This window comes from Heterocephalus glaber, unplaced genomic scaffold (genome assembly GCF_053883595.1).
Source record: "Heterocephalus glaber isolate CG9 unplaced genomic scaffold, H.glaber_assembly_v1.0 deba00001446, whole genome shotgun sequence".
Classification (NCBI taxonomy): Eukaryota; Metazoa; Chordata; class Mammalia; order Rodentia; family Bathyergidae; genus Heterocephalus; species Heterocephalus glaber.
The window spans coordinates 10,131,005-10,147,487 of NW_028258298.1; the positions used below are offsets into that span (position 1 = coordinate 10,131,005).

The 16,483-nt window shown below is 39.0% G+C and overlaps 2 protein-coding genes across 4 annotated transcripts; one reads left to right on the forward strand and one right to left on the reverse strand.

Moving 5' to 3' along the window:
• The first annotated feature begins 116 nt into the window (after window positions 1–116).
• Window positions 117–11,971, forward strand: Pus3 (pseudouridine synthase 3). Its single transcript, XM_004862579.4, has 4 exons — window positions 117–294; window positions 6,841–7,255; window positions 7,377–7,942; window positions 9,831–11,971. The coding sequence occupies exons 2-4, from the start codon at window positions 6,878–6,880 to the stop codon at window positions 10,330–10,332; spliced, it is 1,446 nt and encodes a 481-aa protein (XP_004862636.1). The 5' UTR covers window positions 117–294; window positions 6,841–6,877; the 3' UTR covers window positions 10,333–11,971.
• On the reverse strand, window positions 2,246–15,101 carry Hyls1 (HYLS1 centriolar and ciliogenesis associated). 3 transcript variants are annotated; one of them, XM_004862583.3, is made up of 4 exons: window positions 14,948–15,101; window positions 12,218–12,263; window positions 5,501–5,620; window positions 2,246–3,519 (listed from the first exon to the last, which is right to left on the reverse strand). In XM_004862583.3, exons 3-4 carry the CDS (start codon window positions 5,512–5,514, stop codon window positions 2,592–2,594), a joined length of 942 nt encoding a protein of 313 aa, XP_004862640.1. In that variant the 5' UTR covers window positions 5,515–5,620; window positions 12,218–12,263; window positions 14,948–15,101; the 3' UTR covers window positions 2,246–2,591. The 3 variants fall into 3 exon arrangements, with proteins under 3 accessions (XP_004862640.1, XP_087070441.1, XP_087070440.1); XM_087214315.1 differs by having other exon boundaries at window positions 14,541–15,068; XM_087214314.1 differs by lacking the exon at window positions 14,948–15,101 and adding an exon at window positions 9,928–10,010.
• Window positions 15,102–16,483: the final 1,382 nt, after the last annotated feature.

Genomic DNA, 16,483 nt, shown 5'->3' on the forward strand with positions numbered 1-16,483 from the left:
TTTGCTGTAAGCTTAACAGACATTTGAAAGTTAGCTCTTTTCTATTTATTATTTTAGCACAGCACTAGACATTTTCTTTCTGTCTTTGTACTATCACAGGCTCCAGGTCCTGCCCAGAAACCGGTGCCTGTCCTGCAGACCCTCGGAGCGGCAGATTCGGTTTCAAGCCTGCACCCCTTCCTCGGAACTACATTTCCCACAACCGCGTGCGGCACCTCCCGTGAGGCCTCTCGAGCGCGAGCGCCAGCAACAACTTCCTGCTTAGCGGAAGGCGGCGAAGCCAGCGTTCCGAAGGTAAATGTGGTTCTCGCTAACAATGTGCAGGTAGATTTGTTGCTGAAGGATTATTTCCCCGGACCCTCCCTTTCCTTACTTTGGTCTTCGTTTCAGGAAAGTGCTGGTGTATGGAAGTGAGACCTGCATAAGACCGTTTTTCTTTTGTGGTCGGTACTTCTGGAAGAAAGTCGCATCAGTAGGGTCTTAATTCAACTCAGCAGCTTAGGGGGGGTCCATGGACTGGAGTAAAATCTCTGCTGCACAAGAATTGTGTGCTCAAAAAACTAAAAAGTTGAAATCGGGAGCCCAGTAGTCTGCGGGAGGGGGAGGAGGTGTAGCAATTTTCAGGTTTGGGGGATTGCTTTACACGCCGTAATTACTTTTTCAATATAGTGATCATAGTGTCTCTTTTTTGTTAATTTTATTGGTACATTTTAGATATACATAATGACCACATTCATCATAGGGAATGTGTACCTATACATAATGGTTAATGTCTCTCTTAATCCTTTATCATGAGGAATGCTATTGATGCCATTCCACTCGTTCCTTATTTTTGAGATTGACTACTATTTTTTAAACTTCAAAAGGTGTTAAGCATCTGGTGGTGATCTTTTTGGTACCGGGGCTCGAACTCGGGACCTTGTGCTTGCAAGGCAGGCGGCAAAACCACTGAGCTAAATCCCCAGCCTTGGTGATGCTGTTTTATAGTTAAATACTGCACACAATTTCCCCCTTTGTGGCAATTTGTCGCCTCCTCTGTCCCTTGTGTCCGTCTGGAAACTACCGCCCCTCTTAGAAAAGCATGGTGTGCTGGAGAAAGCACTGCTCTGGGTCTTGGCCTTAAGTTCTTTTTACCGAAAATTTGACTCCCAACTTTGCTCTCTGGCCTAATTCTTCAGCTAAAAAGGGGGTTAAACTAGGATAACTTTGGCAACTTTCCGATTTTTGTAATTTGAACTTTAAGACCTAAAGAAGATAAATTCACTTACTGTAAAAAAAAATATGTGACTTTTAATTTTGAAAAACTGAGTTGTAAAAAAATTACCCAGGGTCAAGTTTTAATTTTTCCCTGTGCTGTTTGCCTAAGTATAAGGTTTACAGTCTGTTTACATTGCTTACTTTGCATCTTTCCACATTAGTTTCCATGGCATTTTACTTTTAAGGAGACATCCACTGTTGGGTCAGGTTGCAACTTTTACGTATCTGAAGCAAATATATCCTGCATGTTATCTGAGTCACTGATTACTTCTTTCTGATAAATGCCTAACAAACTGGGTGTATTATGTAGACTCAAATATACAGTATGTATTTTAGCAGATAGTAATGGTCATTCATGTTCCACACTTTTTGAGGCAGGCACAGGAGCCACTAAACCCCTAGCCCATCCACACTTTTTTTAAAAAGTAATTTTTGCAGTCCCCATTGCAGGCTTCAGTTAAAACTGATGATTTCAATTTTAGATATTCCTCAAATTAGAACTATCAAGAATATAAGTTGCAGAGTAAGCTGATCAGAATTAGTATTTTGCTCTGCAACAGTCTGGATTAATTTTGGTATTTATGTTTGTATGATTCCAGATGTTAGTATTCTGAAATTATGTTGTAGGGCAGGAATAACCTTCAAGTGTGATAGGCATAATTCCAAAGAAAATCTGTAGCAAACTCTAGAAAGTACAGTTGACAACTGGAGTATATTACTAAACTATCTCTGAAACAAAACTTGGATTAGAATCCTGTGTTACAAGTTATTTTGAGACACATATTAAAAAGCATTTTACTACTTCGGTAATGGAAATCTATGCCATTATCTTTCTTTTAGGACTTTATGGAAAAGGTTTTTGTACCTTCCCTTTGGCTCATTAGATAATGAGAATGCAATGGAGAGTATGACCAGAGGCAGAATCATGGTCTAGGTTTGAGATCATCTTACTTTGGGATGCATTTGCTAAAAATAAGATTCAAACTCATGAGTTTCCAAAATTCTTTAATAGATAAGCTTAATGCTCGCCAATTTTAAAACACACTAAAACACAGTAGCTTACATTGACCCAAGGTAAAAAGGCTTTCAAACACAAATGGTGTTTACTAATTTGACAAAATACAAAGACCATATAGGTTTTTATCTCTCTGGCATGATTTTGCTTGTAATTTCTGTATTTGAGAGTCGTAATTTGGAAGTTAAGTAGTGTCTGACAGCTATATGATACACAGCAGGGGAACACTAATGGTGAGTGTTTCTGTTTAAAAGGAACCAGATAAAGAAACAGGATATCTTAAACAATTCTGTAGGAGGAGAGACAGGTTAAAAAAATCTTAAGAAGGAGAAAGAGGGAAGGGAAGCTTCCTGGGCATGTCACCGTTTGCAAGGTCACAGCGAACACCCCAACGAATGGCATATCTTTTTTTCTCAGTTGGCACTATGTAATTGTTTGGAACATATACGTGTTGAGGCTTGGACTGGGGTTCTGCTCGGGAAAGAAACCTTTCTCGGATACCCCACCGTACCTCCTTCCTATGATCTTCACCAGGCAGCCGCATGGAGTCCCAGTCCTTTTTGTATTCAAAATATCGAGCTACCCGGTCTATCTTGCCTCGATTTCGGCTTAACTGGTCCAGCCTTGGGAGAATAAAGGACTTGGGTCTGCTGGCAACAATCAGGTCTTGTTCATAAGCGGGAGGGCCCATTCCCTCTCTTTGTAGATAGCCAATGAACTGATCTTGTGAAATTCCTTGGTATTCATGTGGCTGATTAAATTTTTGTGAAATATCCACTGGGGACTCCCTATCTTCCTGGAACTGCAGATTCATCATCCTTTGTTTTAAGTCCCAGAGATCTGTATCACTTTCTGTGTCACATTCTGATTCACTGATAATTGACTCATCTGTCACTAATACTTTCCCGTCTGGCTTTCTACGAAGCACCTTTCTCTTCATCACTGGCTTTCGGAGTCTTTGAGAGGCCTCTGAGACTGTTTTCGAAGTGACAGGACTTTCTACATGTGGGTACTGCAGTTGCACAGGAAGAGCAGGTTGCTTCCCTGGGGCTACTGAAGCTTTACTGTAGGGATCATACTGGATAGATTGGGTTTCTCTGCTTAGGTCTCCCTCACCCTGCCCTGCACAGATACGAGCAAAAGCTGTGGCAGCTGCTAACATTCTTTCTTCTGGATCCATATTGGTCCATTTTTGTCTATCAGGTCCTGTGAGTTGCTCCATTGCTTCCCCAACACTATAAGACTGTCTGCAAGAGATAACATTGGTCAGTTTTCTGATAAATTTCTAGCTCACAAACTGCTCATTCTTTGTTTCAATTAAAGAGTCAAGTGGTATAAGAATGACTAAAGTAATTATTACTCAATAAGTATAACAGATGAGTATAGGGTAGTATTGGGACAGTTTAAGAGGGTCATTAACTCAGCTCTGTACAATCCATTACCTGCTTTATTTCCACTCCCACTTTTTATTGTCTTTTTGTATTTAGTAGCTCCTATGATAAGACAGATGAGTTCTGGTATAATAAAAGCCTAAGACTACAGGGTATGGGATAGGCTACTTAGTATTATGTATATATTATGTAAAGTGTTTAGAGGGTACTTTATGTACCTGACATTATTCTATGTGCTTAACATTTATTAAGTCATGTAATCATCACAACTGTGAGATTAGTTCCTTTCTACAGATGAGTAACACGAGGCACAGAGAAGTTATTATCTTGTCCAGAGTTACAGATGGTAAGTAGAAGAGCTGGATTCTAAACTCGGGCAGTCTGATTTCAGACTGAGTCCTTGCTTTTAACCATAAGTGTGACTTTAACCTAAACCACCATCAAAAAAGCATCACTGTGCCAGCATACTTACACATATATATTTAGGCATGCATATACTCCCTGTGCTTCAATAATTTTAACACATCTTCACGTGCCAAGATAAATCTGCTCATTCTAGTAGCCTACCCCAGAAGTAACTGTTAAACTCAAATCAACTACCCAAACAGCCAGTGTTAATTTCTGGGTTTAAGTTCAGAATCTGTTGCTCACTCTCTTAAGTGTCCCTACTATTTTACGCAAAGATTTCTCCTCCCTGACCAAGTTTCAATCTCAAAGGCAGTTTCATGTGATTTCCCTGTAATTTTCCATATTCACATGTACAAAGAGTTTAAGTATAAAACTCTTCTGAACCTTTGAGTTAATCATGGTGACCCAGCTATACCAGCACATGTAGACTTACATCATATTGTTTAAAGTTGCATCAAATTCCAGTGAGTGGATATACCATAATTTATTCAGCCAGTTCCTTACTGACATAATTTAGGTTAATAGTCACTTGTTAAAAACGAACGAAGATCTTACAAGTTTTTATGTATTTATGCAAGCATACTATGTAGATTAAATTTCTGGACATGGAATAGATGGGTCAGAAGGTGTGTGCATGTTCAGTTTGATAGCTGTTGCTAAAATGCTTACCTATAAAGTTGTACCAATAATATATAAATAGAGCTTAGTTCTCTCCTCTCTCCAAAGTGCTGTACTATCAAATGTTCTCATCTTTGCAGTCAGTAGTGAAAAAGTTCTTATATACTTTCTACTTATTTAACTCGAGTAAAGCTGACATCTTTTTATTTGTAAGCTTTTTCCTCTTTTGTGAAATGGTTGATCTAGCCCATATACCTCTCAGGTTGTTGGGCTTTTTCTCTTACTGATGTTTTTGTTAAAAACTGATTATATATTCATGAAATATACATATACGTTTATATAATTAGCCATTTGCCATCATTATTATTCTCTGTTTATCTTCTGACTTTATTTTTTGCTGGTAGGAGTTTTTATTTTTAGGTATTCACATTTTTTGGTTTTCTACAGTTTCTGAGATTCTGAAGTCCCTTACTTAGAAAGCCTTTCCCATGCCAATATTATAAGAGTCGAGACACACAAAAATCAAAAGGCCCAAAACTTAATGAACTACCTGGACTTAGATAACATAGCCTTACAATAGGTGTGGAGATATCTTCTGTAAGTAATCATCAGTAACAGATTGCCTAGGACTGTTCTAATCTCAAGGATGTGGTACAGTTGCCCCCAGATTATTGAAATACTGTATACTAGGAATGGATAACATGGATATCTAAATTGCATCATCAGACTAACTTTTGTAACTATTAACATACAAAATCTTGTCAGGACATACATTAAATTTGGCTTAAAAAGATAAATAATGCTTAATTACCTTTTTTCTGCCATCAAAACTTCTTAATATAAGAAAATCTTTGTCTTCAGGTTCTACTTCCAATGTGAAATATAAACATTGGTTTTATTTCTTCAGTTAGTCTAGCCTCTATTGTACCACCTTTAAAATAGAATATTTGATGACAGTCATACATACAGTGTTTGATACTGAAAAGCAGTAGAAACTCAGTAGTTTTATAAGTAGCCCATAGAACTCATGATTAGAAAATTTGAACAAATGAGAAATCAAAAGGAAATATAAGGAAAATATCAGTAATATGATATAGGGAACATTGCCAGAACCTCTGCTGTGGGTCCTGGCCTCCTGTGAGCCACTACAGGACAAGGCAAAAGAATAAAGACAGGAGCCGGGGATTTAGCTCAGTGGTTCCAGTACTTGCCTCGAAAGTGCAAGGTCCCAAGTTTGATCCCTGGTACCAAAAAAAAAAAATTGACAGGAAGAATAAAGACAGGAAACTAGACTTAGAGTGAAGCTGAGTCTTGGGACATGATCAGTGCTGCTAATGGCAGCAAAGACAGAGGCCCCCAAGCACATCCAATATTTATTGAATACAATTGTGGGAAGGAATAGGGATCTGGCTATGCTTTGAAACTATGTAGTGAAACACCCGACGTATGATGGCACCAGGCAGGGCTGTTAGGGAGTAAGCATTGTTTATCTTGCTTGGATAGAACAAACCGGCACTGCGACTGGGTGCAGTTAGCAAGCAACCCATCAGGTCAGTGAGAAACTGTAATTCAGGGGAAAGGATTTTAATTGGGGTCACGCTGACTTCAGCTGCATGACTCAGCAGAGCCCTGCCACTTCACAGACCAGGGCCTAGATTTCTGTTGCAGCCATTGGGGGAGGGGCTATATTTGTCTAGTCAACCATCTGACATGCCCATTTGAATCACATAGAGCTTTAGTCTGACTCCTGATATAAAATAACATAGCTGAATTATGGAGAGCAAGAAGCAGGTGCCACTCATAGCCTGCTAGTACTGGGCAGGGATGTCTGCTACAACTTGAGTTCTCAATCATCTGTTGAATGAAGACTAGTAAAATGAAATCTACAGGTATTTCCCCAAAAGTTTTAAAAGAAATAATAAAAAGAAACTCAATAGGTAAATATTTTTTCTTTTCCCCTATGAACTGGTCAGATAAGATGTACAAGGGTATTATTTGTGGATGATCAACCCATAATAAACTATTGTTTGTATCACTGCGCAAGCATAAGTCTACACTCTTCAGCATCAAATCTCATATGCTATTTGAACGTGACATTGATATTACCAAAGCAACTAGCCTGAAATTGTTATATTTTGCTATCTTTTCAAGAACTGTATGATTCATTGATTCCTGGGGCTATCATACCATGGCTGAAACAGACACTGACAGAAACCAGATTGAGAAACTTCTAAAAAGAGTACAAGAACTGGAGCAGGAAGTACAAAGACTTAAAAAAGAACAATCCAACAATATCAAAGACCCAAACGTTAAAGAAAATTCTTCAGGATCTGGAAAAGCTCAGCGTGCATTTGATTTCAGTGCCCACAGCCAAAGACATGTAGCTCTAAGAATAGCCTATCTGGGCTGGGGATACCAGGGCTTTGCTAGTCAGGAAAACACAGACAATACCATTGAAGAGAAACTGTTTGAGGCTCTGACCAAGACTCGACTGATAGAAAGCAGACAGACATCCAACTATCACCGGTGTGGGCGAACAGACAAAGGAGTTAGTGCCTTTGGACAGGTAAGGACCACTATACTATTTCTCAAAGCAAGCAGTACCAGGATACCCAAGTGTACAAACTGAGTACTGAGATTATTTGTACTGAATGTCTAAAACTCATTATCTTTCCCTAATTCCACAGGTGATTTCTCTTGACCTGCGGTCTCAATTTCCAAGGGGCAAAGATTCAAAAGATCTTAATTTAAAAGATGAAGTCAGTGATGATGCCAAAGAGATCCGTTATACCCACATTCTCAATCGGGTACTCCCTCCAGACATCCGTGTACTGGCCTGGGCCCCTGTAGAATCTAGTTTCAGTGCTAGGTTCAGCTGTCTTGAGCGCACTTACCGCTATTTTTTCCCTTGTGCTGATTTAGATATTGTAAGGATGAATTATGCAGCTCAGAAGTATGTTGGCACTCATGATTTCAGGAACTTGTGTAAAATGGATGTAGCGAATGGAGTGATTAATTTTCAGAGGACTATTCTGTCTGCTCAAGTACAGCTAGTGGGACAGAGCCTGGGTGAGGAGAGATGGCAAGAACCTTTCCAGTTATGTCAATTTGAAGTGACTGGGCAGGCATTCCTTTATCATCAAGTCCGATGTATGATGGCTATCCTCTTTCTGATTGGCCAAGGAATGGAGAAGCCAGAAGTTATTGATGAGTTGCTGAATATAGAGAAAAATCCCCAGAAGCCTCAATATAGGTAAGTTAAACTAACCAAACTAAACCAAAATATTTCCCCCTCCCCCATGGTTGATCAGATGACTTAGTTATAAAGTCACTGATTCTGACTTCATGAAGCTTTTAATCTAACTTGCAGTGTTAGGAGTATGTGGGAAGGAGTGGTATCTTCTAATTTTCTCACTGTTTTACCATGTTAGTAAGGAAATGTATTGGACAGGCTCTTTAATTAAAAGGTCATTCTCACATCTTTTTTTAAAAATTTTTGAATTTATGTTAACAGCTGTTGTTAACTAGCTTCTGGTGAATTAAAACATGAATATTCAAACTATATTAAATCTTTCTTATTTTGTATTACGGAATAGCCATATATTACTGTACTTTTGACCAATTTCCCACTTATAAAATGGAAGGAAAGGCAGAAAATAGATTTTTTTCTTTTGAGAACAGGCTGAGGTCAGATAGATATATACCATTAACTACTGAACAGTTTACCCCCAGTGTTACTGGGGCAGTGCATTTGTTTACGTACTGACTATCCGAAGCATCCCTTGGGCAAGTGTCATTTCAACCATTTGAACCATTTGATCTTGTTTGCGTGAGATACACTTGTACGTCTGTTTGTTTTACATCAACTACTTTTTGCATATTTTAAAAATTTAGAATGTTGTATTAGCCTTGATGTTTCTAGTGAAATCTAGTAAGTTCTGGTTATTTTACTAAATCTTATTTATTTGTGAAAAATAACCTATAGTTTTGTGCTATACTCTATAAACAGTTATCATGAGTACATTAGATATAATTTTTGTACTTCTCCAGACTCAGTGATATTCTTTTACAATACAAAACAGACACATCTGGGACACAGACTGAATTAAGAAGGAAGTGCCTGAAGAGCTACAAGAGAAAAAAACTGAAAAAGGGAGAAATGTTAGCATATCAATGAGGAAAAGTCTGTTATGAAATGGAAAGACAAAAAAAAAAGTCTCCTTATTGTCAACTATCCATAATACAGAAATGGTAGAAGTTGAAATAGGAAACAAAACTAAAAAAATTTCAGCAGTGGTCAGTGATTATAATTCTATGGGTGGTGTTGACAGAGTTGACCAACATCTAACAAGCTATTCTGTAATCAAAAAGTGAGGAAAAAATACTCATAAAACATTTATGCACCTTCTGGATCAAACAATATGGAACTTGTTTGTTATTTGTTCAAAACGGGGGTTTAGAAAGTCATTTATAATTTAGATTAGATCTAATACATAAATAATGGAAAAATAGGGGATAGACATTTAATAGGTAGATGTTTTATAGAAATTATACTACCCACAGAAAAAAAGGAAAGGCCAAAACAACAGTATAAAGTGTGTTGTTCAAAGAAAGAGAATGCAAAAAATTCACACTAGATACTACTGTCCAGATATTAAAACTGCATTGTGTATAGAATGTTCTACAGTATACCATATACAAAATTATTGAATGTGATAAAATTCTCATTTTTTATATTTCCTGTTATTTTATAAAAACTAATGAAAAATATGCAATTTTTGGTCATCCTGTGTTTAAATAATTGGAATGGTAAGTGGTTAATTCATTCCCAAGCTAAGAAAACAACACCAATAAATTTGGATAATTACTGTCAGCTGTTTTTAATTTTATAGCAGTGTGACAGAGACATATCAACTCACTTCCAGATTTGTTACCACTGATATTTACCTAACTTAGGTCAAACTGACCCATGTTTGTTGCATTTAAAAAAATATAAAGTTGTTCAATGTTAAGCTTAGCTATCAGATAACTTAATATTGACATCAGTGGGTCTTCCTCTTCCTCTTCTAACCCAGCTAAATCTCAGGATTTTAAGAACTATTAGGTAGTTATGTATTCTCCTCTGTTTTTTCTCTTTCTAGTATGGCTGTAGAATTTCCTCTAATCTTGTATGACTGTAAGTTTGAAAATATCAAGTGGATCTATGATCAGGAGGTTCAGGAGTTCAATGTTACTCACCTACAGCAACTATGGGCTAATCATACTGTCAAAAGTCACATGTTGTATAATATGCTGCAAGGACTGGACTCTGTTGTATTACCCTGTAAAACAGGACCAAACATGGATGGAACAATAGAATGGAGAAACATTAAGCCCTCTGTCATAAAGCAGACCAGTGCCTTTGTAGAAGGAGTGAAAATGCGCAAATATAGGCCCCTCATGGATCGGCCTAAATGCCAAGGATTGGAATCCCGGATCCAGCATTTTATTCGTAGAGGACGCTTTGAGCACCCACATTTATTCCATAAAGAAGAAACAAAAGCTAAACGGGATTGTCATGACACACTGGAAGAAGAGAATACTATTTTGGAGAAACCAAAAAAGAAGGTCTGTGTAGATGCAGAAATTAAAAGCATCATTTAATCATAGCAAACTTACTGGGATCTAGGAGACAACTTACTGGTGTAGGTAGATAGAAAAGAAATACAAAAAAAATTTTACTGCAAGAAGTTCTAGAAATTCTGATGATCAGCTCTTTTTTTTATTTTTTTTTTATTTTTTGGTACTGGGGATCGAACTCGGGTCCTTGCCACTTGCGCAGCAGGCGGTGAAACCACTGAGCTAAATCCCCGGCCCAATCAGCTTTTTTTTAAAAAGGCCCAATTAAGGAAGTTCTTCCTTAAATAAGAGACCCAAGCTGCGTGTGGTGGTGCATGCCTACAATCTCAGCACTCAGGAGGCTGAGGCAGGAGGACTGATGTGAGTTCGGCTACAGCCTGGGCTATATGAGGCCAGTCTGAACTGTATAGTGAGACCCTCTCTCATAACCCACGCCCCCCCCGCCCCAAAACCCAACAAACAAACAAAAAAATGAGCGAGACCAAACATTTTCTCATTCCCATCCAAAGGATTAAGAGATGAAAAAAGCAAAAAGCAATTGGAATTTATGTACATCTGGGAACATGTGCCTTGTGTTTAAATTCATTAAAGCCTGATCCCACAAGCGTCTCATTTTTTGTGCTATTCTCATCTGAATAATTACCATAAAGAGCTTTGCCTAAGTGTCTATTCTCTAAGACAGAATTTATAAATATATATTAAATTCAGTCAGTTAAGGATTGTTTAAATTGGGGGGGTTCCAGGTGTGATGCTACATAGAGAGTAATAGAATGAGGCACCCCCCCCCATATAAATTGAGCGCAGAGAGAGGTAGGCAAACTAATATTTTAGGCTCTGTAAACAAATGATCTGCTGCATATTCTTTTTAACCATTTAGAAATGTAAAAATTACTCTTAGCTCATAGGCCCAAGTGTTTGCCAACCTCTGGACCTGTGGTTATTACAAAAAGTTATTACAAAAAGGAAATAGTCAAGCCAAATCTTGCAGAACTGGGAACGAGTTAAAGTGAGAATAAAGCAGAACATCAATGCATCAAAGGCAGAAGATGCAGTTTCTATAAAGGGTTAGAGATGTAGCATATACGATATTCAGCTATAAATACGTTAGTATGGATTGAGTGACAAAAGTGTAGTTTAGAGAAAAAAAAAAAAGCAAGGGTCACATTTGTAGACCTTGTATTTTCTTTTAAAAGCTTGGATTTTACCTGGAGAGGCCAGTAAAGAAAATTTAAAAGTTAGGCTTGTGTAGCAAAAATAGTGCTCTGGGTATACTGTGGATTGGAAATGGGCAAGACTAAGGGCAATGGGACCAAAAGGAGGCTGTTGGGATAATCAAGGCAATAGATAATGATGGCCTGGAGCAGATTTGTAATAAGGGGAATAGACAGAAGTAGATGAATGAGGTTAAGGAAGCAGAAGCAGCAGGACTGGTTCAATATGGAGTACCAAAGTAGGAAGGCTTTCAGGATAACTTCTAGGTTTCAGACATAAGCACATGAATAGCTGGTGTACTACAGACTGAAAGGAAAATGAGGTGGGCCTTTGGTTGTTCTCAAAGCAAAATTATTATGTATAAAGGCCTGTATTCAAAAGAGTTCCAAGTTCTTAAATAATACATTGGCCTTTGTAACAAGATAATAAACATTAAAGCAAATTAACTGAGACTTCTGTTTCAGGAGTAGTTGTTCTTACTGCAACATGTGGCCCACATTTATGATTATACACTGTTCTGAGATCCAAAGTTTTATTTACCAATCAACAATGTTTGCTCCTATGTTCAAGACTCTATAGAGTTACAAATATGGGCTCTATCATCAAACTGCTGTTTTAGTGTAATCACTGAGTATGGCAGAATATTTTTACTTAATATGTAAGGACAAACCAGAGTTAGTTTTTTTCAATTTCTTACCTTATTTCAGTGTACCTTGATTGGCATTAATATTCACATTAAAAACCTAGAAAAGAAAAAAAGAGCTTAAGAAATTGTTCCTCATTTTGTAAGGCAATGACATATAGGACAAAAGGTACTCACTAAAAGCTCTACATGTGTGATGATTCTGTAGAAGCAAAGGAGTTAGAGGATCATTAAGATTGACTAGTTTACACTATCAAATCTAACAGTAAGGATTTGGTGACCTCATTTTTGATAGTTACCAGAGAAAAAGGACAAGCATCACAGATGAGCAAATCCCTCAAGTATATCTTTGCAAAGTTACTTATCAGAGTTCAGTGTTTGTACAAATTCCAAAGTCTGACCTATAGTAGGGACTAAAGAAGTGTTAGAAGAAAGGGAAGTATGGTTTAGACTTTACTTTCTCCATTTTTAAAATGGAAGAAATTTCAATAGATTGTCAAGTGAGTTTATAAATAGTCTTTTTGTAGGGACTCTGACCTAAGAATTTTGACACTAAAGATTTTTTTAATGGTGTGCATTCCATAATCAAAGAATTCTTTCCTTTGTGTTTATGTCAGATTCTCATTTTTTCCTTGAACACATGTAGAGATGTTTGGAAACAGTAAAATGCAGACTTTAAAAATGAGGCCCATAGGTCACTGTCAGTTCTTTTTTCTAATATAAAAACAGGACAATCTTTCTCTTAGAAACTTGCACATAGAAGCTAGAGCAACTTATGTTTTGTAAATGAAAATGGATAACCTAACACTACCTAACAATATCTTTCCTTCAAAAATCTTAAGTGATTCAGTGTCCCAGGTTTAGCTAGTTATAATTTAAAGACTTTACAAGATGGAAAGGGAGAGACTTTTAAATGCAGATAGGAGTTAGGCACATAGATGGACTCTAAGCATGACAAGGAGGGTACTACAGAGTTATAATACATTTCTCTAGCATAGGACAAGTAAACAGGCAGCTCAAAGAATCACAGTATTAAAAGCAAACAGCACTAATCAAGGTCAAACTACTAACTGGAGAAGCACTTGTAATACGTTTAAAATGCTAATTCAGATTACTCTTACAAAGCTATTAAAAGGTGCACACCTATAATCCCAACATTCTGGGAAGCTGGGAAGGGAGCACTTGAAGTTCAAATCTAACCCGAGGAATTTAGCTATTATTTTGTCCAAAATATAAAGGGGTGGGGTATAGCTCAATGCAAAGACCTTGGGTTCTGTCCCCAGTGGTGGGTGGATGGGGGGCCATCTTTAATATACTACGTAAGTTAAGGATAATGAATTTTTCCAGAGGGGATTTGATTGGAATTTAAATGGAGCCATAATTTTAAAGCCATAATCCATTTTCAATAATTTATTATAAGGAGTTAAAACATCTGACAAGAATCCAGACATATGTACAAATGACCACTAACATTTTATGATCAAGAAGAAATTGGAAACAACCTAAACATCCATCATTAGGGGACTGGTTAAATAATGTATGGTACAATACAGCCATAGTAAGAAATACAATAGTCATTAAGAAATGGTTAATCCACATCTACATTTGACATAGAAATATGTTCTCAATGTATGACTAGCTGAAAAAGGCATAATCTGCTTTTTTAAACTAATAACCTCATTATATTAAAATATCCAATTAGTGCAAATACATTTTAAGAGGATATTCATTTAAACAACAGTCACAATGAATATACCCTGAGTAAATCCAAATGTGAACAGTGTTTTATTTGATGGTTATTTTTGGCTGGTGGACTTGCAAGTATTTTTTTCTCCTCAGGTGTACTTAGTATTGTCGTTTAGATTCATTTCTTTAAAAATATGGCAAAAACAGCATTATTGTCCAATATATCTCCTTAGAATAAATTCCTAGAAGGGGATTATGGTTTAGAAATTATGGTACAATTTAAATTGTAACGCAAAATACAAACTGCCCCTAGAAAAATTAATTCCCTAACACAATATAAAGGTGCTTTTTTTCATCACACTGTCAGCAGCACTGGGTATCGAAAAATCTTACCCATCTAAAAGACATGTGATAGCACATGCCCGTAATCTCTGCACTCAGAGGTTGAGGCAGGAAGATCGCAAATTCGAGCCCAGCCTCGGCAATTTTGTGTGACCTGATATCAAAATTATAAGATAGTGTAAAGAAATAAAAAGGACGAGGTATTTAGCTCAGTGCAAAGGTTCTAGGTTCGATCCCCAGTGCCTTAAAAAACCCGTAATGTTTTTATTTGCATTAATTACGTTGTATAACTTTATAATAAAGACGTGTTCACTTTGGGGTAGGACCACCTAAAGTCCTTCTATCTTACCTGCTCTCCAGTTGGCAAACGCCTCTCTCGCAGTTACATTCAGTGGAGCCCGAAGGTGAGAAAGCTTTGCTCCCCCTTGGAGCAACCGCAAACGGTCGCACCAGCTGGCCGAAGGAGACCCCGGGTGGCGGGCTCCTCCCCTGGGGACCTGTCCTCAGCCTGCGCCAGGCCTCGAGGGGCCACCGGGGCGCTCTCAGCCGCGGGGGGGGGGGGGTGTCTCGCACCGGCAGGCGGCACCGTGACCTCGAGCGGCCGCGGCCACCAGGCACAGTGCGGCTCACACGCTTCAGGAAACCTCTACTGTATCTGACCACCACGAGTCTGAGGGAACCTGGACAAGAGACAGGGAAGCCGCATTTCTGTGCGACCCCTTCCCTCCCGCAACCGCCTCCCCGGCCACCGCCCACCTCATCGTCTCGCCGCAGTCCGCTGACCGCCCGGAGTCCCGCAGCCCTTGCTGCCGAGCCCTGCGAGTTTGGGTTAGCTTGACCCACTCGCGCACGCGAACATCCAGCCCTGGCGCTCTCCAGCCGTTAACGGGCTGTTCGCAGAGGTTTAAACCCCAAGCTTTGGCCCCACCCACCATCTCTCTTATTGGTCCTGGGGCTGACTGTCCTTCACATCTGCATTATGAGTGGTGCACGTTTTCCTTAGGCCCTCCCCTAACGGCGCGAGGAAGCCCGGGATTTAGGGTGTGGCATTTGGGGTATCCGGACCCGCCTGGCCTAGGCTCGTATTCGCGACAGTTTCTGTTTCGCTTCCTGGAGTGTTAAGAATGGTGGAGAGGTTAGATCTGGTAACGAAGGAGTGGACTCTCAGTCTTTGGTTGGTGGCGTGGTAGCTAGGTTTTTGGGGAGGTGGATTTAATGTCTGGCCACCCCAGCGGGCTCAGTGTCCGCCCTCGACAACTCCAGACGGGCCACCAGGAGCCTGGCTATTTGCCGTAGCGTCTGTGTGAAGTTTCGGTGCTTTGAGTCCTTTCCTTTACCACGGACGAGGAGGCTCCTTGACCCAGTGCCGTGTCACTCTTTAACTGCTCCAGCCACTGACTTCCTGCTGTTTTTCTCTGCTCTCCTTTATCTCCTTCACACGATCTTACTCTCCAAAAAAGTATAATATATAAAATGCCCGACATTTAAAAAACAGTATTTTGTATATGTACTGCTAAAAATGGCCCAGTGCTTTTGGGATTGCTGGGATGAGATCTAGAAGAGAAGAGGTTCATCGGTTCAGTATTCTAGTCACTGCCATGCATCGCATCCAACAATTTGTTTTCCAAGACTTGGAGCTTTTATTTTTCACCTTATACAAATAAGCAGGTGGCCTTTGTCGAGTTCAATTTACCCTGTTTTCTTGAATCCAGGATTCAGTGGGAGGAGAAAATAATTTTCCTCCAAACTTTATATTACCTCTTATCTGCCACTCCAGTCCCTTCTCTCGGGCTTTGCCCTACCTCTAAGGCTCTTCGAATTTGTTGAGAAAAGAAATAGAGTGGAAGAATAGAGGAGAAGATGACAGAAGTGTGTTGTGGAGATTTAAGTTTCCCTACTGTTCTCTTTTCAATACCATAGTGCTACTTTGGTGCACTCATTTTTTTCCTCAGGATCAGATATCCCATGTTCAGGTTTGGTCATCTTACACCAGCATGAGTTTTTCTTTAGCACTGAATCTCTGATCAATGCGTCTTAGAAGAGTAGATGGGCTCATTTTTACCTAGTGCTTTGAACATTCAGCATACTCCTTACCCCTCTCCTTCATTACTTTTTTTTAATCCTTTATGTTAAATTTTGACTTTGAATTTGCCTGTGATCCCCATGCCTTTCTGAAATCCACCGAACCAAAGCCATCTAAAATATAGTAAATGGGGCCGGGGATTTAGCTCAGTGGTTTCGCCGCCGGCTGCGCAAGCACAAGTACCCGAGTTGGATCCCCGGTACCAAAAC